We start from the raw sequence: 24224 nt of genomic DNA, 5'->3' as shown, positions 1-24224 counted from the left end.
GACCAGGACTAATCTGGGCACATTAGTGGATTACAACCCGGAGATCGAAGTTGAGGCTAGGAGACTCCACGTACAGACACTTCGAGAAAGAAGGAGGCACCAAACAAATCCAGAAGAAGAATCAAACTCAGGAGAATTCGCTAATACAATTCCGATGGTCGAACCTACTATTCGGGAGTTAGCCGCGACACCCACTGAACAAGGACCTATGCGCATTGATTTTCCCCAAGGCGAAACTCCGTACCAGTTGAAGACCGGCCTTATTCATCTCCTCCCTACATTCCGTGGATTGCCAAACGAGAATCCACACCAACATCTCAAGGAATTTCACATGGTCTGCTCTAGCATGACACCACAGGAAGTAACTGAGGACCAAATCAAACTTAGAGCTTTTCTTTTTTCCTTAGCCGATTCGACTAAAGAGTGATTATTTTATATTCCCCCTAATTCTGTAACTACATGGGCTCAAATAACTCATTGTTTTCTTGACAGGTTTTTCCCTGCGGTAAAAGTAAGTGAACTACGAAGGAGAATACTTAGAATCAAGCAGCTTGATGGAGAGTCACTTTACGACTACTGGAAACGTTTTAAGAAGTTATGTTCTAGTTGCCCACAACATGGGTTAACCGAACAAACACTCCTTCAATACATTTATGAAGGATTATCTCCCCTGGAAATGAAGATGATAGATGCAGCCAGTGGTGGAGCCTTGGTGAATATGACTCCTACTGAGGCAATAGACCTAATATCGACGATGGCTGTAAATTCCCAACAGTTCCGCGCAAATAATGAACCTTCTCGAAGGGTTCATGAGATAAGTTCATCTTCCTTGGAAAATAAAATAGATAAGTTAACTGAAGTCGTAAACTCTCTTGTTGCAGGAAAGACATGACAAAACCGATTATGTGGAATATGTGCATTACCTGATCATCCAACAGACGGTTGTCCACTGATTCAAGATGACGCAACAACTCAAGTCAACATAGTCGAAAACTTTTCAGGACCTCCCTAAAGAGCTTATAATCCTTATGGTAATACATACAACCCAGGATGGAGGGATCATCCCAACTTCAGTTATGCGCAGAACCCAAGACCAAATCAAGGCTATCAAGCGAGACCTCCACCACCGCAACAACCGCAGAAGTCATCATTAGAATCGATTGTCGAGAGGTTAGCACTATCCCAGGAGAAATTCCAGTCTCGAACTGAAGCCCACTTCCAAGAGATGGACAAACAGATAAGCCAACTAGCGCAAACCTTGGGCCGCTTGGAATCACAAGGTAAGCTTCTGTCTCAAACTGAAGTAAACCCGAGGGAAAACGTCAGCGCCATCACTCTTCAGAGTGGTACAGTAGTAGCACAACCTATCCCATCAGACCATGTAATCCAAAAAAGAAGAAGATCAATGACGCAGGATCTCGGAAAGAAAATAATGAAGAACAAATAGACGATCTGTCGCCATCTCCCTACGACGTGCCACCGCCTTTTCCATCAAGGTTAGTTAAAAAGGATAAAAAAGATGAGGAAAAGGAAATATTAGACGTACTTCAAAAGGTAGATGTTAACATACCTCTCCTCGAGGTTATCCGGAAGGTTCTAAGGTATGCCCGGTTTTTAAAGAATCTCTGTACGACAAAAAGAAAGCTTACCGGAGTCGAGAAAGTAAGCCTAGGAGCGAACGTCTCTTTCGTTTTCCAACGAAAGTTACCACCTAAACTGAAGGACCAAGGTATGTTTGCAATCCCTTGTAAAATTGGTAAGGTTGAGATTAAACGAGCTATGTGTGATCTTGGTGCATCAATTAATGTAATGCATCTATCTGTCTATAAAATGGTCGCTAACGATCCTTTGAAGGATACAAAGATTTCGATACAGCTTGCCGACAGGTCGGTAATCTATCCTGAAGGACTCTTAGAGAATATATTGGTGGAGGTAAACGACTTGATATTTCCCGCCGATTTTTATATAATCGACATGGAGAATGATCGCACGAGCACATCGTCTGATATTCTTTTGGGGCGCCCTTTCCTGAGAACTTCACACACAAAAATTGACATGAGAAGCGGAATTTTGACTATGGAATTTGACGGTGAGATCGTTAAATTTGACGTATATAAAGCAATGAGGGAGCTGGAGGGTCATTATGAAAACATGAATTATGATCATACAGAATTGAATTTGATTTCTTCTAAGCCTAAAGTCTTACCTTCTGTTCTGCAGGCACCCGAAGTTGAACTTAAATAGTTGCCTGATCACTTGAAATATTCCTTTCTCCGACCAACAACACTCTTCCAGTAATCATATCAAAAGGGGTATCCGAGGAGGAGGAAAAAGACTTGATCACGGTTTTGTGTCAATACAAGGAGGCTATAGGATGGACCATCGCTGACATAAAAGGTTTGAGTCCATATACTTGTATGCATAAGATTAAAACCGAAGAAGGTGCAAAACCAACACTTGAGGGTCAACGCCCACTGAATCCACCAATGATGAAAGTGGTAAAAAAGGAGATACAAAAACTCCTAGATGCAGATATTATATATCCAATTTCGGATAGCAAATGGGTAAGTCCGGTACATGTAGTTCCTAAAAAACAGGAGTTACTGTGGTTAAAAATTCTGAAGGAGAACTTGTACCAACACGAGTTCAGAATGGATGGAGAGTCTGCATCGATTACAAGAAGTTGAATTCTTTGACTCGGAAAGACCATTTTCCTCTTCTATTTTTAGATCAAATGATACAACGATTAGCCGGTAAATCTCATTATTGTTGTCTTGATGGATTTTCAAGTTTCTTCCAAATTCCAGTAGCACTTGAAGATCAAGAAAAGACGACATTCACATGCCCATTCGGTACATTCGCTTACCGACGTATGCCTTTCGGACTTTGCAATGCACCTGCCACATTCCAAAGGTGTATGATTAGTATTTTTTCTGATTTTATTGAGAAAGTTATTGAAGTCTTCATGGATGACTTCACTGTTTACGGCAATTCATTCAAGGAATGCTTATTAAACTTGAAAAATGTGTTGCATCGGTGTCTAGAATTTAATCTGGTTTTGAATTATGAAAAATGTCACTTTATGGTTGATAAAGGTTTGATTCTAGGACATATTGTTTCATCTAAAGGAATTGCGGTAGATAAGGAGAAAACCAATAAATACGTTCACTTCCTTATACCACTACGGTAAGGGAAATTCGCTCTTTCCTTGGCCACGCAGGTTTCTACCGTAGATTCATCAAAGACTTCTCTAAAGTGGCGCAACCATTATGCGAGCTCTTACAGAAGGATAAAATCTTCAATTTTGACCAACAATGCCAAGAATCATTCGACATATTAAAGGAGAAGTTGGTTTCAACACCATAGTCCAACCACCAAATTCGCTATTATTTTTGCATTAGATAAATTTAGATCATATCTTCTTGGCACTAAAGTTATTGTTTTCTCTGATCATGCAGCCTTGAAGTACTTGCTCAGCAAAAAAGAAGCGAAACCACGACTAATCCGTTGGATCTTACTCCTCCAAGAGTTTGATTTGGAAATCAAGGACAAGAAAGGATGTGAAACTTAGTGGTCGATTACTTAAGCCGACTTCTAATCACTACATGTGATCCTCCCGTTCGTGAAGAATTCACGGAAGAAAACTTAATGATGACATAGAATTTAATACCTTGGTTCGCAGATATAGTTAATTACTAAGCTACAGGTAAGTTTCCATCTGATTTAACGAGAGACGAAGTAAATCGCATTAAGAGAGAATCTCGTTTCTTCATTTGGGATGATCCATATCTCTGGAAACATTATTCAGACCAGAGACTATATGGGGCCATTTGTTTCTTCTTTTGGGAATTGTTATATAATTCTTGCGGTTGATTATGTATCGAAGTAGGTAGAGGGTAAAGCCACTCGAAACAATGATGCTAAAACTACTGTTCAATTTCTAAAGAATTGTATTTTTTCCAGGTTTGGAACACCTAGAGCGATAATAAGTGACCGCGACACACACTTCATCAATCGAGTAATTGATGTTCTCATGAAAAAACATGGAGTGAATCACAGAATTGCCACAGTTTACCATCCACAAACAAACGGACAAGCGAAAATTTCAAACCGAGAAATAAAGATGATTCTTGAGAAAATAGTTAAGCCAAATCGCAAGGATTGGAGCTTGAAATTAATTGATGCTCTGTGGGCTTATCGGACTGCATACAAATGACCTATTGGCATGTCACCATACCGCCTTGTGTTCGGTAAGCCGTGCCATTTACCTGTCGAGCTAGAACACAAGGCATATTGGGCCGTAAAACAATGCAATATGGAGCTAGAAGCGATTGGCGAAACACGGAAGTTACATATACAAGAGCTTGAGGAAATCCGAAGAGATGCTTACGACAACGCTAAAATATATAAGGACAAAACAAAAGAATTCCATGATCAAAAAACTGTTTCTAAATCTTTTTCTATCAGACAAAAAGTTCTTCTTTTTAACTAAAAATTAAAACTTTTTGCAGGTAAACTTCGATCAAAATGGAACGGACCTTAAACAATAACTGGAATATTTCCTCATGGCGCAGTCGAAATTGAAGACAATTCGGTCACTCGGTTTAAAGTAAATGGACACAGGATTAAACCATATTATGCGAATAGCGAAGTTTGCCTACTTGAAGATCTCAACTTGGAAGAACATGTAGTCTGAATCAGGTCGTCGAGCTAACGACGTTAAACAAAAGCGCTTCATGGGAGGCAACCCATTGTTTTCAATTCCGTTATATTTTTTTTATTTTTATCTTCACTTTTTGTTTCATTTTATTTTTATTCATTCAAGCATGTTTAATTTAATTTTTATTTTTATTTTGCAGGAACCGAATATTTTTATTCAAACTTAAAATTACGGAAATTTCATTCGAAGAGTGCAACTTTCGGAACCTACAGAGCAGTTAAAAATCGCACAAAGCAGGAAAAAAAATATACCCCAGCCGTGCGCACCGTTTCACTTAAATGGCGCACGATAGTAGAACCCATGGAGGAGGTCGGTGCACGTTAGCCAACCCCAATTTTTTCCTTTTTCCCCTTATGATATTTTTCTGCCGCCCACCTTCTATTCTCTCCCCTTTTTACTTTATAGTGGACCCCACCCCTATCCTCATCCATCCACTTTTTCAATTTTCAACACAAACAAAATACCAATTTTAAACACCCCCTCCCACGCACGGTAGTGACAAAATAACCCCAATTCAATCAACCTTCTCCTCTTCATATCCCTCATCCCCGATCGCTCCCCTCCTAAAGCGCGAAACCATTACCTTCCTTCTACTTACCACCGGCGGCATCTATGCCTTACTAACGTGTTTCATCCCCTCCATCTACGATGGTGCGCATGAGGAACCAACAACACGATGATGCCGAAGCTAGCACCAAACACTCCGACCACATCGTTCGGCGTTCGCACTCACCGTCTCTCTCCTGTTCGGCGATTTAGCAAATACTTCGGAGGTAAATTTTGATCCTATTTCTATTCAATTATTACTCATCAGGTCTATGGTTTTACAGGGGATTTAGATACTGGTTTTCCACCGACAACACCACCTGATAATGTTTCAAGTTCACGGCATCAAACCGTGCAACACACTTCACTGTCCTAGCGCCTCCCACCATGGTTGTGGCCGGTAACAAAATCCGGGGAGTACTTTATTCCTTCTTTTGCACTTTAATTTTTTGTTTTGAGGCAAAACGCTTTAAGTGAGGGGGGGTAGAGTGTAGGATTAAATTTCATTTCGCTTGTCTTTATGCTTTGAATCTAGTATGTGTTGGTTGAATTGGTCAGAAATTTCATTGATTGTTTTTGTCTTGTTGAAAGTTTTCGGAATGCTATTATTGTTTGGGAACACATGATTGTTTATGTTAGGATATTCTTGATAGCGAATAACATGAATTGTGATAAGTTGGTGTTTTTGTGATATTCCATGATTTGTTTTTGGTTGAAATGTGATTAGCTCAATGCATAAAACAATTTGGTGAGATTTGAGCCTTTACGAGCATATCATTTTCGCTCTCATTTTGTTTGATTGAGTGTGTCGAATTTGGCATTGGTATTCTAGAACCTGCATGTTAAATACTGTCGAGATTACACATGAGCATGATGCTTTAAGATGATTTGGGCACTTTAGGATTAATCATTCCGTTTCCCCACTAAATAGCCTACGCATGTATTTTTCCCCTTAGTTAACCACTTTTGAGCCTTTTTTCCATTTTCTTGTTTTCACCATATTCATAAACCCGAGCCTTTTTATTTTATCCCTCTTTTCTACCTTTTTCAGGGCAAGTGAATAATTTTACGGTTGTATTCTCCATCAAAAAAAAAAGTTGAATGAACGAAAGAAGGAAAAAACAGCAGTTCGAAAAAAAGGTTGTTCGAAAGAAAAAGAGAAAAAAAAGACATGAAAGAAAAAAATGGAAAATAAAACAACAAAAGTGTGAAAAAGAAAAAAATGCATTTCGACAAGAAATTTGTTGTTTGATAGGTCGTCTTTTTATCTTGTTGTGCTTAATGTTTTGATGGAGTTGAAATTATTATTTGTTACTTCCTTGCCTTCAATTTGTAGCCATATTTTTAGCCTTTCCCCGCCTTTACCTAAGCCCCGTTACAACCAATAAAAGACCCTTTGATTTATGCATTTTGTTCTTATTAGTAGTGGAGATTTGATTTACTTGCAGGCTTATGGTAATACCGTGTCAATTCTGACATTGAGCGTTTCTTTACCCCAAACACATTGAGTGATTTGAGTGAATCCCGGTAAGGTGTTGAGTTATGAGCATTGAGATTAATGAATGAATGGATATTACAATTGCACTTGACTTGTTCCAATTGGTGATGTTCAATTGATTGATTTCTTGACTTGAATAGTTATTGTGGTCTCTACCTTGCTTCCTTGAATATGAAACTTGTCAAAGAACGTTTAATGAAGTTTTTGACTAATTTGGTTAATCATACTTGAGGACAAGCATGAGATAAGTGAGGGGGATTTTGATGAGTATTCAGAATCGTTAATCATTGCTCATTATTTCTTCAATTTTGTGGAGTTATTACTGCCGATTTGGTTGTGTTATGCCTATTTTCGTGCAGGGCCTTACTTTCCAGAATTAGTGATAAAACGGGCGAATTATGTATTTTTTTTATTATTTGGTCATGTCTGGAGACATAGGCACGACTCTGGGCATGACGGCAGTTTCTAAAAGGTCCAGTCAGCGGCGGTTTCTAGAAGACTTCGTCCGCACGCCTTCTGGAAGATTGACGAGCAGAGTTGCATTAGGAGACTAGTTTAAGTTTGAATTTAAATTTAAAAACAATTATCTTTTGTATTATTTTATTATTTTCTTTGCTTATCCTTTAGGCTTTGAGAGGCTATAAATACCCATTTGGGGTAAGCCTATACTCATCATTCGGGATACATTCTTCTTTTCTCTCTAGTTTTTATAAAAATTTTCTCTTTTCCTTTTCAAGTTCTTTTTATTTTTCTTTATTTTCAAGTTTTATTTTTATGCTAAGTATGACTTTTTTCATGCTTAGCTAAACTTTTCATAAGCCGAGAGTTGTCACGATGATTCAATTCCAACGGGAGAATTGAAACGGTCCCTAATATCTTTGGAATATCTCTCTCAATCTTTGCTCTTATTTTTCAAAAATCAAAACAGTTTTCATAATCAAATATTGACTTTGGTCAAGAGGTTCTTGCGATTAAACGTGTGGGAGGAAGATTCGGCTTATAGAAAGCAATTCGACTTCCTGGGAACACACTTGGCGAGATAGCTTCGCCAAGAGAGAATTGAGATTGAAATTAACGGTTATAGAAACAACAATTTGAGTTGGTCGCCACGAACTTAAACGGTATTTGATCTACGAAAATAGATGTTGTTAGAATCAATTACCGAAGCCAGAATCAAAGATTGCCTTGGGTATTCGATATACAAGATAGAGTCACAAGGATAGCCCTTGTAGACAAAGTAACCGACGTGAATCCCGAAGAGAAAATCTTATTCGATGATCTAAAGGAAATTGAATCAAAGCGAAGCTTGAGGCTACTTTTACCGTATTTATTCACAATCTTCACACTCTTATTTTTATTTAAATTGTTTTTATTAATTTTACCATTTTAATCTCATATTACAAACTCCCTTTTTACTATTTTCTCCTGGTTAGAACCATTCAAACATTAAATTATGATTTTCTAAGTCCTTGAGGATTCGACCCTTATTTCTCTATACTACGTATTTCCTTTATTTATTGATTGAGAATAAGGAGTTATTTTGACATCGAAATGACAATTGTCACCCAGAGTCCTCGGGGTTTTATATTGGGCTATTGTCTATGAGCTTATGGAATTTAAATGGCAAGTATATTGATAAAATAAGCTTACGAACTTATGGAATTTAAATGGCAAGTATATTGATAAAATAAGCTTACGAGCTTATGGAATTTAAATGGCAAGTATATTGATAAAATAAGCTTACAAGCTTATGGAATTTAAATGGTAAGTATGTTGATAAAATAAGCTTACGAGCTTATGGAATTTAAATGGTAAGTATTTTGGTAAAATAAGCTTACGAGCTTATGGGATAAATGGTAAAAGATTTTTATATTATATTGATCATGGTGAAATATTGGATATGCAAATAAAATGATTTTATGGTATTTATGTTTATTGTTTTAAATTGCCTCAATAAGTATATACTTAGCGTGTGATGATTTTCACGCGTAGGTAAAAAGCCAATAATAGAATAAAGAGTTCGGAGCGTCATCAAGCATCGAGAGGTATATTTCAATATCAATAAGACATCTTATGATGGAATTTTAGTTAAATAGTGGTATGTAATTTTAGAAATGTTTTAATTTGTTTTGTTAAACAAATTTATAAACAAAATGGAATTTTATTGAATTTATATGTATTTTTGGAAGTACTGTTCACAGGTACTATTCACTATTCATAAAAAATCTTTCGAATTAAATTGGTTACAATGAAACATAATTTATATGATATGATATTTTTATAATATCAATTATCATTCTAAGAAAATAAATTTTAAATCACTTGTAAAAGTGGAAATGGTTTTTTTGAAATACGGATAACATCTATAATCTATATAGGTATAATTATATGGGTTATGGGTGTTACATAAATACAATAATAAACTCATTTTACAAAATTGGAGCTCCGTGACACATAATTTAAAATTAAAATAATATAAACTCTTAGTTTAATAAACTAAATACATAATTAAGTTTCTAGGAATACAAAGCTACGATACAATACTCTGAAGGAGATGCTCGAAGTCCTATTGCCATGGTGCTCCACAAACTGGTCATGCTATTAACCTGCTAATAGAAACATCTGAAGGCTGAGCTTACAAAGCCTAGCAGTATAATCGCTAATATAGAGCAACATAAGAATTTCATAAACGTAAACATGTTGAAGACGTGGATCTAAGCAGTAGGTACATGTATGATCTAAATCAAGTGCTACCTACTTAAGCCTTAATTGTCTTATCTCTAAAGTATGGGTCTCTAACCCTAATGTCTAAATCAACTATACATTATCTAAATGTGATATTGGCTATAATGTGCATTATTTGAATACAATATTGATTTTATGGTGCATTATTTGAATGCAATACTGGTTCTATTGTGCATTATCTGAATACAATACTGACTCTGTTGTGACTCATACACTGGCTAAGGTAGGCATCATGTTACGGTTGAGGAGTTGCATCTCGGAGATCACACACCCCACTAGTCGAAAATCTTCATCAAAAACGTACACCTGCCCAAATTACTCCATCAAATATTGGGGCATCAGTGCCCAGTTGGAAAAAGAAGTGCCTTGGCACTGACTAGTATATACCTGGACATACTGACAAACAAGACAATCGCCTTACTGCTAAAGTAACTCAGGTGTCCTGGCTGTTTCCCGAGTGTCACACCGAGGTTAGTTTTATGAAATCCTAACTATTACCCGATATTGTTTCTAACTGTTATTGTTACTATTTCAAATTATAGATGATATCTCACTCATTCTCTCATTTAGAACGTTACGCGAGGGTTAATAAATTTGTTATTTCTAATGATCTGTACTGATTTGGTTATTTGCTACTTAAGGGTATTTTAGTCATTCTCTGATTCTAGGGAAACTCCATTCAATTTTGAGACTTTATGGCGATTTTTATGGTTATTGATTTTTTGGTTGAGGTTCTAGTTGGCCTGATAACTAACTCATGTTCATTTTTGGGTAGCGATACTCTATTCGCTAATATTATGCTTTTCCCTCAATTCATCCTTGAATTAAATGAATATATGTGCGTCCAACACTCTCGATCTTTCTTGCAGTTTACGACATATTGTTTCATAAACTAATTTCTTGATCATACCTCTCGGCAGTACACCCTGTGCAGTATTCCTCCATTTATAAATATTTGTTACGTGTATACTGAAGATACTTGGACACATTACGCCTGCTATGGTTACACTGTTGTAACTCACTCCTACGAGTGCCCCTGGGCCCTTTTGGCTATTTACGTCCCTTACAGACAAAGCATTATCCTTACAGACCATACCAAGATCATATGGACCTTAATCAGGTTGAATCTGATCACCTTAGGTGGGTAGTATCATACTCTAGATGTAGTATCAATACCCTAGGGTCAAGTATTGATACCCCTATGAGTATCGGTACTAAAAAATGCATTATGTCTAAAATTGGGGCCCAGTATCGATACTCTCTTTTGAAAACCCTAATTTAACCAGTATATATACAATTCAACCCAATATTGATACTTGAACCTTGAAACTGATATTTTAGGCTCGAAAAAACACCCAAAATCATCCTAAATGACTTGGGTTAGTTTCTAAATTGATTCTGAAGTTCTAGTAAGTTATTTAAGGTTCTTATGTGTCACAAAAATACTTCTTTAAGACCTAAAATATGATTTAATCATGAAATCAAGTTTAAACCCTACTATGCTCCATTATACAAATCTTAGCAAATTCTTGAAATTTATGGAAACTTAATACTCCAAAGGATTAGAAATACACTACCAAGCTAATTGATTCATGAAATTGAGCTTCTTGCTTAGCGAAAATCTTTTCCTTAGCAATTTGGATGAAAACCCCAATTTTTCTCTTACAAACATAAAACCCAAGATTGAATCTTTAAAATAATATTGTTGGGGTTTAATTAGGACAAATTTGAAATATTAAAAGGTCTAAAAAATCTTACCTTTGCTATGGCTAAGAGAGAAAGAAGGTGGAAGAGAAAAAGAGGAGAAAAATGAAGAGAATATGAAGATGAAAAAAATCTTTAACTTTATACTATGAAAAAAAGTCCCATTTTTATGGCTAATTGGGCCCAAGTCCAACCTAATTAAGCCCAACGACTTGAATTATAATTTATGTAGGATCCACTTGTCTCTCGGGTAAACCCAAAACTACTAGCCCATACTTTGGGGTGTTACAATGTATGAGTTTATAGAGCATGTGAGTGCATTCATGGTAAATCATGGCATTTGATGTCATACAACATGTAAAATGACTTATTATGACCCCTATCAGCTTATATAAGACTTAAATAATGTTTAAGGGCTTTAGAGAGACTATAGGTGAAGTTGGGTGTCATTTTCGAGCTTAAACAGAGTATTTATAGGTTTGGTATCAATATTGGATGAGCAATACCAATATTGTTCTTCAGATAGCCAAAAACAAGGGGATTTTGGCTGGTGGTGGGGTATAGGGCATCGATATTGTTTGTTGGGTATCGATATCTATGGGGGTTATCAAATAGAGTCTTCTAATTTCATATTTCAACAACTAGTTTTGGTATAAATACCAAGGGTGGGTATTAATACTGATTATTATTTTCTAAATATATAATCCATTCCCTAATATAGAGGTATTGATACTCCAACTAGGAGTATCACTGCTATAAGGTTTTCTCAAAATTTAGTAGTGTGTTTTAATATTGGTACCAAGGCTGAGTATCGATACTGAAGGGTAAGTATAGATACTGAGAGGCTTGGTATCAGTACCATAATGTGTCTTCATATTCTAATAGCTAGTTTTGGTATCGATACTAAAATATCAGTATTGATACTGAAAGACTTGATATCGGTACAATCGTCTTGAATTAGGCAAGAAATCTAATTTAATTCAAGGGTTTTGGGAAGAGGCCTAGGACCATTTAAACTTCTCTAATAAAACTACAAGTGAAACAACATATGAATACAATAATAACTTAATAATAATATGAAATAAGATATCATAAAACTAGCCATTGTGTGATGCTCAAGAAACAACAATGACACCCGAGTTACTCTCGTAGTATGACGATCATCTTGTATGTTAGAATATTCAGATATACCTCAGCTAGTGCTAGGGAACTTCAGTGTTGGTCAGACTCATATGCCACTTACATTCAAGATGAGTAGTTTGATCTGTTGTACATTTTCGATGCAGAAATTTTGGATCTCACACTAGGTAGGATAGAGGGGTGTGTCCTAAGATGCAATGAACCCTCCGATCACACCATGATGCCTACCTCATCATGTGTCTTTAGTATACTTGTGTGCTTATGTCTTACTTGCTAGCATGGCCATATAATGAACGCTTGTAGTATAGTTTAGTTATTAGTGTGGCAATGAGCTTGTGAGCTTAGCATTTGAATTTTGTTTCCATGTGTAGGTTCTTAAGAGGATCTTTAGAAGCTTATCACACAGTCTGCATTTTAGAGTATTTAAAGTAATAGAGTACGTCTTGAGTCTTTTCTTAGAGGGTACTATTTATAGACCTTCATGTATTCAAGTTGTAACTTTATTTTGAAATACTTCGATTGTATTATTCTAAGAAAAAATTTAGCAATCCCCATTTTCTAAACTTGAACACTTATGTTTTTATCTTATGGTTTCAATTGATGGTATTTAAATAATGATTTCCATGCGTTTTAAAGAAAAATTTTAGGTTAGCCACTTCTGTAGACCCATGCAATACTCTAGTCTGTTAATCTTTAGGTCAAATCAAATTAGGGTGTTACATTAAACATCAAATCCTAAACCTTAAATCTTAAATCCCAAACCCTAAACCTTAAGGCTTAATTCTTAAAGCCTAAAATATAAACCTTAAACCCTAAAGCTTAATATCTAAACCCTAATCCTAACCCTAAAAAGGAAAAATATTATTTTACTATGGATTAAAGAAATATTTATTTATGGGTTGTAAATTTTAGTTAAATCTGAGATTAAACCTTAAACCCTAAAGCTTAATCTCTAAACCCTAATCCTAACCCTAAAAAGGAAAAATATTATTTTACTATGGATTAAAGAAATATTTATTTATGGGTTGTAAATTTTAGTTAAATCCGAGATATTTATTTAATTAAATCTAATGGCTATAAATTGATGGAAAACTTATTAGTTTTATATAGTGTATATTAATCCTAACCCTATATGTGTGTGTGTTAGGATCCACTTACACCTAGTGTAAAAACTTTTAGTTTTACACCTTTTTAGGATCGTTGGATGAGCCAAAAACAAATACTGGAATTAACTCATTATTTTTTCAGTGAATATATTCTCATTTACTATTATTAATCTCAACCTTTGATTTTCCCTCATACAACAATCCTAAAATAGTGTAAAACTTTTTAGTTTTCCACTATGTAATTGGATTCTAGCCATATATATATATATAGTCAAGATCCACTTACACCTAGTGTAGAACTTTTAGTTTTACACCTTTTAGGATAGTTGGATGACAGAAAATCAAAAGATGGGATTAACTCTTTATTTTTTTCCATTGAATATCTTCTCATTTCTTACTGTTAATCTTAGCCTTTGGTTTTTCCTTATCCAATGATCATAAAAAGGTGTAAAACTTTTTAGTTTTACACAATTTGATCATGTCCCTATATATATATATATTATACGATTAGGATCTGCTTACTCCATTAGTTTTACACCTTCTATATATGTATGTTTGTATATATAACAAAGAAAAAAAAGATAGCACACATATACTATTGATTATTTTAATTAGAACCCTCAAAATATCATTTGATGTAAAACAAATTATAAGATAAAGTAATTATACTAATGACATTATGACAATGTCAAAATTAGCCCTCAATGTTATTAAAATGATTGTTTTGGCTTTTTTAACATATTGGCCCTAGCATTTAGTTTAGGATAACCCTAGTATTAGATTAAATATTCACTTTAGCCCTTATTCTTTTTTTCTGAAGTATTTTGACCCTCAATATTTCCTTTTAGGATAAAAAAGTTCTTATTTTGGAGCATTAAACGTATGTTAACTAACAGTTTCCATCCATAGAGGGGCTCTTTTGCTCTAAAATAAAATACTGGGAACCAAAATACTAAAAAAAAGACAAATAACTAATTAGACGGTAGTTTTAGATATTAAGTAACATATACATACAAGTATTGTTTGAGGCCAAAATGGATGAAGAAAATACAGGCAAGCATTAAGCCTAAAAGGCCTAAACCAGCAATAAAAACAATACAAAGATTTTGGACTAGAATCATATCCGAAGTGGACCACAACTATAAAACGAGGGGGGAAAACAAGTAGCAAGAAACACAATCTTTTTTTCTCTTCTAAAAGCACTAGTGTAAAATTTCGAAAATCCCTCCCTTGCCTTGCCTTAATCCATCTCTTCCTCTGTCCTATAAAATCCCCAAATCAAATCTATTTCCAAAATTACACCCAAAAAGCCTTCCCACTTTCTCTCCACTTCAACCTCCCATTTCCATTGGATCGATTGCGTCGTCACCAGCTTCATCTCTCGTTAGGGTTTTGTTTTTTTCGAAGTTCTGTTTTTGTTCAAAAAAACGGGGATCTTTTGCTACTTCCTTATTTTTAATTTTTTTCTCGGTATGGACTATGAAGTTTGCGATAGTAGTGGTATGTTGCATTCATTAATGCCGTATTATTGTATTAAACAATGCCCGGTGTTTCTGGGTTTCTTCTTCTTTTCACCCCTTTTCTTTTCTTTCATTTTTTTAATTCGAATTGTAAAATTGGGTAATGGGTGCATTTGGTTTATGGGGGTTGGGGGTAAGGTGATGATGAATGAGGGTTTAGGGTTTAATTGGAGTCATTGGCTTTTGTTCAATTTTATCAGGGAAATGCTTTCGTGTGATTTTCCTGTATAGGTTTTGTTTGTTTCTAGCTTTTAGGTTTTATCTCCACGTCTTTCTTTGAATTCTAATCGGGATTGAGAGAGAGAGAGAGAGAGAGAAAAGAGAAATCCATGATATAAGAACATTTTCCCCTGTTTGAAATAAAAATAATTTTCTTACTCTCTTTCGTTGTTCAATTATTTTTCAATAATATGCTAGATACTTAGCTGGTCGGTACTTCAGAATAAACTTCTATCTATTGTTATTAGAAAAAAATGCAAGCGGCAGCTAAGTTTTAGAAACCATGTTATTTTATTAGAACTTTTGCAATATTTTTTTCCTTAGTTGGTATCCTGTTTTATGTCCGTTCTACCAATTGATTATCTTCCATGTTTGTTTAAATTTTCCACTAGGTTTTGCATCGTGAGCTTTTAGTCTGGTTTTTTCCCGACCATCTATAGTATTGAGAATTATGTTCAGATTGCCTTCTAATTTGACCATTTATTTATAGTCCTCGTAGCTCTCTACTTCTGGCATGCAAACCTGGTAAACATTAGGAGTTTCTATGCATATATTGATTTACTTTTCTGGTACTATAAAAGAAGATTCATTATAGATCCAATAATTTCCAACTCTTTTACCTGTATTCGTTAGATTCCTTATGATTTGTTCTTTTAAACCCTGGCTAACAAGAGCATTTAAAGATTAGTTATTGCCCTTGGATGCCTCTATGCAGCATACTCATGCATTTTTTTTTTTATGTAAATTGACCACAGGTACTGATGATGATCTACCTCCATCACATCCAACTAGAGTTTCTGTAAGGGGTAGTATTGCTGGGAATGGAAGATCTACCATAGGTTCTGCTTTGTATTCTAGGATGCATTCTGACATGGAGACCCAAATACATATACTAGAGCAAGAAGCTTATTGTGCTGTTTTGCGTGCTTTTAAAGCTCAATCTGATGCCATCACTTGGGTATGTATCTGTTTAAGCGTTTACTGGTTTTGATAGGCTTTTCTATTTATTTTATGTTGATTGGTGTGTATGCTGTGGGCCTGTTTCATATGTTGGCATCTTTAGGAAAAGGAAGGCCTGATAACAGAACTTAGGAAAGAACTGAGGGTGTCAGACGATGAGCATAGAGAGCTTCTGACCAAGGTTAACTCTGATGATATTATCAGAAGGATAAGGTTTGAATGCATCACGAATTAGCCTGAATTTAGTGGCCTGGAATACATTCAATGGCCTTGCCATATTTTATTCTGTTTAACGAACTATAAACGGTTGTTGCTAGCAGGGACTGGAGACAAAATGGTGGGAACCAGCTTGCAAGAATTGGTGCATCTCATACTGTCCACACTGTTTTGCCTAGTCCAGCTGTTTCTGCATCCCGCAAGAAACAGAAGATATCTCAGTCGGTATATCTCTTACCATCTCTGGTGCAATAACAAGGTTTAGAACTCTCATTATTTCTAGTTCTTTGTATTAAGCTTTCTTCTTTGGATGATAACTAGCAACACTGCTTTAGGAACAGGGACCAAATGCATGAAGCATTGATCTTATTTTTATGATATAAATGCATATGCAAACTTTGATGTGATTTCCTCGAAATTTTCCGCTACAGGGTCAGTCATTGCCTGGCTTATCCTCAACAAAGCCTATGCATTACCCTGCTGCAGTTTCTGCTGGAAGTAGGCAATTCAACAACCGAGGTACTGGTGCTGGCCTTTTGGCCAATGAGCAGGGTGAAGGAGCAACTTTTGATCCCTTAATTGGAAGGAAAGTGTGGACAAGATGGCCTGAAGACAACCATTTCTATGAGGCTGTAATCACTGATTACAATCGCTCTGAGGTATATTCAAAGCATATGAAAACATCTTCTGTCTCTTTCTCTGACACTTATATTAAGCTGGAGATTTTAGTTTATGATAAAAAATTAAGAAAAAACGGAACAATAGAAGCATACGCATGTAACTCAAGGCTTAATCAGAGCTACACTTTGTCTGCCTGTTTATGCCGTTACCTGACTTGTAAATCAAAACAAAAATTGATGCCTTTTAATTTCCCATTGTTGCAACTATTTTGTTCGTCTTTGTTTTGCTAGTCTATATGCATCTTTTGTTGACTGCGAATCAAAAGATTTATACAGTGTCTTTTTATTCCACAATTTTGCATTATATTATGTGTCTCTGTTGCTAATCTATCTGCAGTCTGTCAAATCTTTTGAGCTGGGATGAAGTGTAAACATTATTTTTCTCCTTCATTTCACAGTATCTTAGGAAATTTCTTTTATAAGATATTAAGGCACCCATAGCCATAATCTTATTGTTCAAAAGGATTGTTCTTTATGCAATACAATTTATCTGGTAACAATTGTAAAAAGCCTTGTAGAACTGTTTCTATTGATTCTGTGTTACTTATTGCTATGCATTCATTGGTATATTTTATTGTTGTTTTACAGGGTCGACATGCTCTGGTTTATGATATAAGTACGGCAAATGAGACTTGGGAATGGGTTGATCTCAAAGAGGTAAAGCGGATATGAGTTTTTATCATGCAATTTGTTAGTTGTATGTGCTAGTCATTTCTTTCTGCGGCAACAAAGTTAGAATGTGTGGACAAATATCATTTTGCTGGTTTATATCGATACTGTATATACTGTTGATTCTATTTTGTGTCGCTTGTTAAGTGTTACCAATGTTGTTTTGCTAACTTTAAATAAAGACAAAAATTCTAAAATTAACCGAAAATATATGTATATATCTTTATATATATGTATGTATATGTCAATTTCTCTCCGTTTTCTTAAAAAAAGTATAAATAAGGGGGTAAATACTTTATAAGAAACTAATTGATTCTAATCAGGAATCCTTTCAAGGAACTTTTTTAAAAAAATATATAAGAACACTATAAACACACAGTAGGTAGCAAATCCTATTAAACATTTTTTGTGGAGATTGTGAAACATGTTACAGGGAAAAAGCCTCATTCATGGATTTTATTTGTCCACACTCCACATATTACTTATGCCATACATTAGAAATTGGAAGTTAGTTAGTCCTTGTTTGAGCTGAAGTTTGTAGGTATGGGTGAAGAGATTTGAAGCGTTATGAAGTCATACTCTCATGATCGTGTAATAAAAGGTCTATCACAAAGCAAGGAACTATAAGATTGACAGTCCATTTGAAGATAACCCCAAGAACATTTTTTTGGGTTCAAAAAGGAACGCTACTTTGATTATAACCACTATTTAGTTTTTTCCCCCTGATATGCAACCTTTATGTAGTATCATACTATTTTCAAGTTTATATTCTAAGAGGTTCTGGTTATTTTTCTAGCCATCTTGATTGTGCATTTGTTTAGCGGTTTCATTTGTAGGTATATCTGTCTCCATAATTTGCTAGAAAGTGAGCCATTATAGATGCCTCCGAATTGTGTATTTCGGTTGCCATTGCTGGTGTTCCTCATATCCTTCTTTTTCCTGTTTTCTGTAGAAATTAGAGTAATTCTCTATAATTTCTTATTCTTTTCAATAGGACAAATTACATATTTATATACAAATCATCTCTCTAAAGTAGGAAACTCTAAGAAAGGAAAGATACTAATCCTAGGAGATATGATCCCTTAAAATAAGGGATTGTAGAATATTTACAGAATCCCTTAATTAAAGGATATTTACATAATCATATTTCTATAATTCCTACACTCCCCTCAAGCTGGAGAATATACAAAGCTGGAGAATATACATTGTATAATCCCAGCTTGAATAGGAATTTATTGAAAACAGGCTTTGGCAAAGCCTTGGTAAGAATGTATGCAACTTGTTCTTCTGAAGGAACATATGAAAGTGTGGTTGTCTTTTTGTTAACTTGATCAACAATAAAATGTCTATCAATCTCAACATGCTTTGTCCGATCATGTTGAACTGAGTTCTTGGCAATTTGAATAGCAGATTGATTATCACACAAAACTTCAAAGTGATCCTCTTGATTAGTGACAAGTTCTTTCAGTAGTTTAAGTAGCCAAATTCCTTCACATATTCCCAATACTAGTGCTCTGAATTCAGCTTCAGCACTACTTCTTGAAACAACAGATTGTTTCTTACTTCTCCAAGTTGTAAGGTTTCCCCAAACAAAGGTGCAGTAGCCACTAGTAGATCTCCTTTCAGTAAGGTCTTCGGCCCAACTAGAATCTGTAAAGATCTTAACAGTTCTGTCTTGTGTCTTCTTAAACATTAAACTGTGTCCTGGAGTTTTCTTCAAGTACTTGAGAATTCTATTTGCTGCTGCCATATGCTCTTCAGTAGGATTAATCATGTGTTGACTTATCACATTTACAGGAAATGCTATATCTGGCCTTGTCAAGGATAAATAAATTAGTTTCCCAACTAATCTTTGAAATTTCTCTTTGTCTACTAATGACCCATCTTCTTTGTTAAATTTCAAGCTTGCCTCCATTGGTGTATCATTCGGCTTACAACCAAGAAAAGCAGTTTCTTTGGGTAAATCAAGTACATATTTTCTTTAGTTGATCACAAGTCCTTCTCTTGACCTTGCCACCTCCATTCCTAGGAAATACCTTAGCTTTCCCAAGTCCTTGGTTTCGAATTCCTTATTTAACTTCTTCAAATTGCAAATCTCTTCTTCATCATCTTCGGTAAGAATTATGTCGTCCACGTACACAATAAGGATATCTTTCTTATTTGTAGAAGTTACTTTGATGAAAAGAGAATGATCGGCGAGGGACTGCTTGTAGCCGTTTTTTAGGATGACTTTAGTAAACCTCTCGAACCAAGCTCTGGGTGATTGTTTTAACCCGTATAGAGACTTGTTGAGCTTGCACACCTTGTTTTACTTCCTTCAACAGACTTTAAGCCAGGTGGCAATTTCATATAGACTTCTTCTTCTAGCTTGCCATTAAGAAAAGCGTTTTTTTACATCAAGTTGGTGTAATTTCCAATCGCAATTTACTGCCAAACTTAGGAGTACTCTAACAGTATTCAGCTTCGCCACAGGTGCAAAAGTTTCTGTGAAATCTATCCCATATGTTTGTGTAAAGCCTCTGGCCACTAGTCTCGCTTTGTATCGCTGGATGCTACCATTGGAGTTATACTTTACAGTAAAGATTCATTTACAGCCAACAACCTTTTTTCCTTGAGGAAGGTTCGTAACGGTCCAAGTAGCATTTTCTCTAGTGCACAAATTTCCTCTTCAACAGCCCTTCTCCATTTTGAATCCTTTAGAGCTTCAGCTATGCTTGTGGGAACCTGTTCTTTATCCAAGTTTGCCGTAAATGCTTGAAAAGACGGCATCAATGAATTATAACCAGTAAATTTTCAATAGGATGCTTGGTGCATTGTCTAACCCATTTTCTAATAGCAATAGGGAAGTCATCTAGAGTAGAGGAAGTGGACTTACTGATTTCTTCTATTTCGGCAGTTGGACCCAAATCCAATTCTCGGCAAGCATCAGATTGCAAAACAGCTTCAGGAATATGTTTTCTTTTCCTTGTATAAAAATGGAGCTGCTTGATTGATGTTGTTTGTGGAATATTTTGAATGGGAGTAGGTGTATTTTCAGGAAGGGTATTTAAAGTGGGTATGTGCGAAGTAGTGATAGGTACTACCGGTGGATCAATGGGAGTAGTTACAGGTGACAAATCTGTAGGTAAGGACAAAATTAGTGGCAATTCTGAAGGTTGAGAATGAAGAGTAAGAGGAGATACTGATGTGGTTGAAAATCCTTCCATGTCTCCCCCTGAATTTCAACCTGAGTGAAATAGGGATCCTGCTCATAAAATGTTATATCCATAGTGGTAAAAAATCGTTTTGAAGGAGGATGATAGCATTTATAACCCTTCTTAAGTGAAGAATACCCAACCAGTACACACTTTAATGATTTAGGATCTAACTTGGACTTATTAGGAGCAATGTTTTGGATAAAAACAGTACAATCAAATATTTTAAGTGGAAGAATGGAGGAGATAGGTTTAAAATGGGAAAAGTATTGCAAAAATATAGATTGAGGTGTTTGAAATTGTAAAATCTTACTAGGCATTCGATTAATTAAATATGTGGCAGTTAATAAAGTTTCCCCCCACAAATATTTTGGAACATTAGTGGTAAATAGAAGAGAACGAGTAACTTCAATGAGGTGTTTATTTTTTCTTTCGGCAATACCGTTTTGTTGTGGGGTGTCAACACAAGAACTGATCTGAACTATGCCATTTTCCCTGAAAAACGCACCCAAGACTTAGCAAAAAGTTCACTGCCATTATTAGATTTAAAGAGCTGAATTTTAGACCCAAATTGAGTGAGAACCATGTTATAAAATTGGGTAAAAACACCAGCAGTTTCAGATTTATCTTTTAGCAAATAAGTCCAAGTTATCCTACTGTGATCATCAATGAAAGCGATAAACCACTTACAATTATCATCATTCTTCACCCAAGAAGGGCTCCAAATATCACTGTGGATCAAAGCAAAAGGGTGAGAAGGCTTATATGTAGAAGGAGAATAAGTTGATTTAGTATGTTTGGCAAGAGAGCAAACTTTGCAAGAAAAAAAATTTATGAATGAATAGAGCAGGAAAAACTTTTGCAAGATAGTGAAAACTAGGATGACCTAAACGATCATTATCAGCTTTTTTAAAGCGGTGAAAGATTTCGAGATTTCGGTTTTAGTAGAGGCAGGAAGAATGTAGAGACCATTCTGCAAGCTGGCCTTACCAATCATCTTCTTCGAGTTCAATGCCTACAAAGTACAATCAATATCATTAAAAATTGCAGAGCAGTGCAAGTCGGTGGAAAGTTTACTAACGGAAACGAGATTACAAGCAAGATTTGGTACGAAGAGGACATTTTTAAGTACAATCTAGTCATTGAGAATAACAGTGCCTTGTCCTTCTATTTTGCACAAAGAACCATCAGCCGTTTTGACAGCTTTACCAAAGTTTGGAAAAAAATTACAAAACAAATCCTTATTACCAGTCATATGATCCGTAGCACCAGAATCGAGGATCCAATTAGGGGTCGACTGGGAGGAGAAAAAAACTTTAGCATGAGGTTTACCTTCTGGTTCTTTCATGACCAGATTACCTTCTGACTGAGCAGCAGAACCAGAAAAATTTTCTGGATTCGAAGTGATCTCCGGAGTAGGAGAAGAAGTTGTGGACATCGTCTAGGTTGGAAAGAAACCGTAACCTAAGCTGATACCATGTAGAAATAAGAGTAATTCTCTGTAATTTCTTATTCTTTTCAATAGGACAAATTACATATTTATATACAAATCATCTCTCTAAAGTAGGAAACTCTATGAAGAAAAGATACTAATCCTAGGAGATATGTTCCATTAAAATAAGGGATTGTACAGAATCCCTTAATTAAAGGATATTTACCAAATCATATATTTCTATAATTCCTTACATTTTCATATCAAGTTCTTTCATCATCTTGATTTACCATATTTTTAATCTAAGTTATGCCAGGAAAACAATAGTCAGATTTATGATACTAATCTTTTTATTGTTTATCATTTGAAGATTTGAAGTGCATTGGTATTTGTTTTTGTTCAGTATCCTTTTAGAAGAGCTAATTTTGATTATCGAAAGCCGGAAGTGGTTCTACTGCTTCATCATTGTGGAAATCTTTAGTATGAATGGCTTTCCATATACATTTTATTGGGAACAATATTGAACTCCTAATGTGTACAGATTTCTCCCGATGACATCAGATGGGATGGTGAGGACCCAGGCATATCTTATCAAGGTGGCCGTGGTTTCCATAGAGCTAAGAAATCATTCAGTAATGGTGCTCCCGCGCCAGGTCCTGGAAGAGGCAGAGGTTCAGTGAGGGGTCTATACAGAAAAGAATCTTTTCCGTTGCAGAATGGTATTTCAAATAAACTTTCAGATGATATCGAGTTGTTAAACACAGAGGCTCTAGTAAAGGAGGTAGTTATGGAGAATTGACTCAACGGATTTCATTACATATCAGCTTGAGATAATTGACATTATATATTATTTTCTAATTCAATTTGATACCTTCAACAGGTGGAGAAGGTTTTCGATGCTAGCCATCCTAATCCCCACGAGCTTGAGAAGGCAAAGAAGATGCTGAAAGTAAATTCATCATTCATTCAAACTCATTGAAATATCTTTCCTTCCATTGCTTAGGACTGCAAACCTTAACCATTTTATGTAATGCAGGAACATGAGCAAGCACTCATTGATGCTATTGCGAGGCTTGCCGATGCATCTGATGGTGAAAGTGGTAATCAATATATGTATACATAATGCTTTATTTCTTCTGTGTGCTGCTGATAGTCTATACTGAGACTCCTTGTTGATAAAGTTTCAATTCCATTTGATTTGATAAAAGGCTAGCTAGCTGTCATAGTTTCACATGTGCATCACAAATGTAATTGAATTAAGAATGTAAGCCTGGACTGTACAACTTGGTTTTGATCCAGAGTTCATAGACTGCACAAATGTCATTTCAACTCTTATGCATATAAGAAAAACTATGGCTTAATTCTGTACGCCGAGGAGGCTCATTATTTTGTTACTGTATTTGATTTTTAGACGGAGAACAGACGTACTCTCGTGGACAACCGATGGAGCAGCTGTGAATATGCAGTGGGCAGCAAACATGGTAACAGTGGGCTATATCAAAGTCTCAAAGAATTACAAGGTTGCATCCAGAGTTTGTAGAAACCAAATTGCAATAGATAACTAGTTGATCTTTTCTTTCACTTCTATTTGTTGTGGATCTTTTTTTCTGGTTACTTGGATAGAAAGTTGCCAAAATCTTGTAAGAGGATCAGTTTCCAAACACAAGACTTCCAAATTTAGCTCCATCCATGATAATCTGGAATGTAAAATTATTCTTGCAGCCTTCGATGTAGAAGTTTTGGATTCATGGCTTTATTGAAACCAAGCTTTTCCACAACTTTGTTCATTGCAAGCAACTAGCTTATGTAACATTTCATATCACAAGTAGATGCATGGCAAATAGTAGATGCAAGCAACTTTGCTTATATCACAAG

General features: G+C 35.5%; 1 protein-coding gene across 1 annotated transcript; it reads left to right on the top strand.

Moving 5' to 3' along the window:
- The first annotated feature begins 14931 nt into the window (after positions 1 to 14931).
- Positions 14932 to 23976, top strand: LOC120196990 (protein EMSY-LIKE 1-like). Its single transcript, XM_039198648.1, has 11 exons — positions 14932 to 14959; positions 15954 to 16156; positions 16262 to 16371; positions 16479 to 16599; positions 16806 to 17033; positions 17643 to 17711; positions 22891 to 23130; positions 23230 to 23298; positions 23386 to 23449; positions 23761 to 23827; positions 23912 to 23976. Exons 1-10 carry the CDS (start codon positions 14932 to 14934, stop codon positions 23805 to 23807), a joined length of 1179 nt encoding a protein of 392 aa, XP_039054579.1. The 3' UTR covers positions 23808 to 23827; positions 23912 to 23976.
- Positions 23977 to 24224: the final 248 nt, after the last annotated feature.

The sequence above is a fragment of the Hibiscus syriacus genome, unplaced genomic scaffold, assembly GCF_006381635.1.
Source record: "Hibiscus syriacus cultivar Baekdansim isolate YM2019G1 unplaced genomic scaffold, ASM638163v2 tig00117038_pilon, whole genome shotgun sequence".
Taxonomy (NCBI): domain Eukaryota; kingdom Viridiplantae; phylum Streptophyta; class Magnoliopsida; order Malvales; family Malvaceae; genus Hibiscus; species Hibiscus syriacus.
The sequence above is the reverse complement of the archived record's forward strand: the minus strand, read 5'-3'. Positions and strand labels throughout refer to the sequence as shown.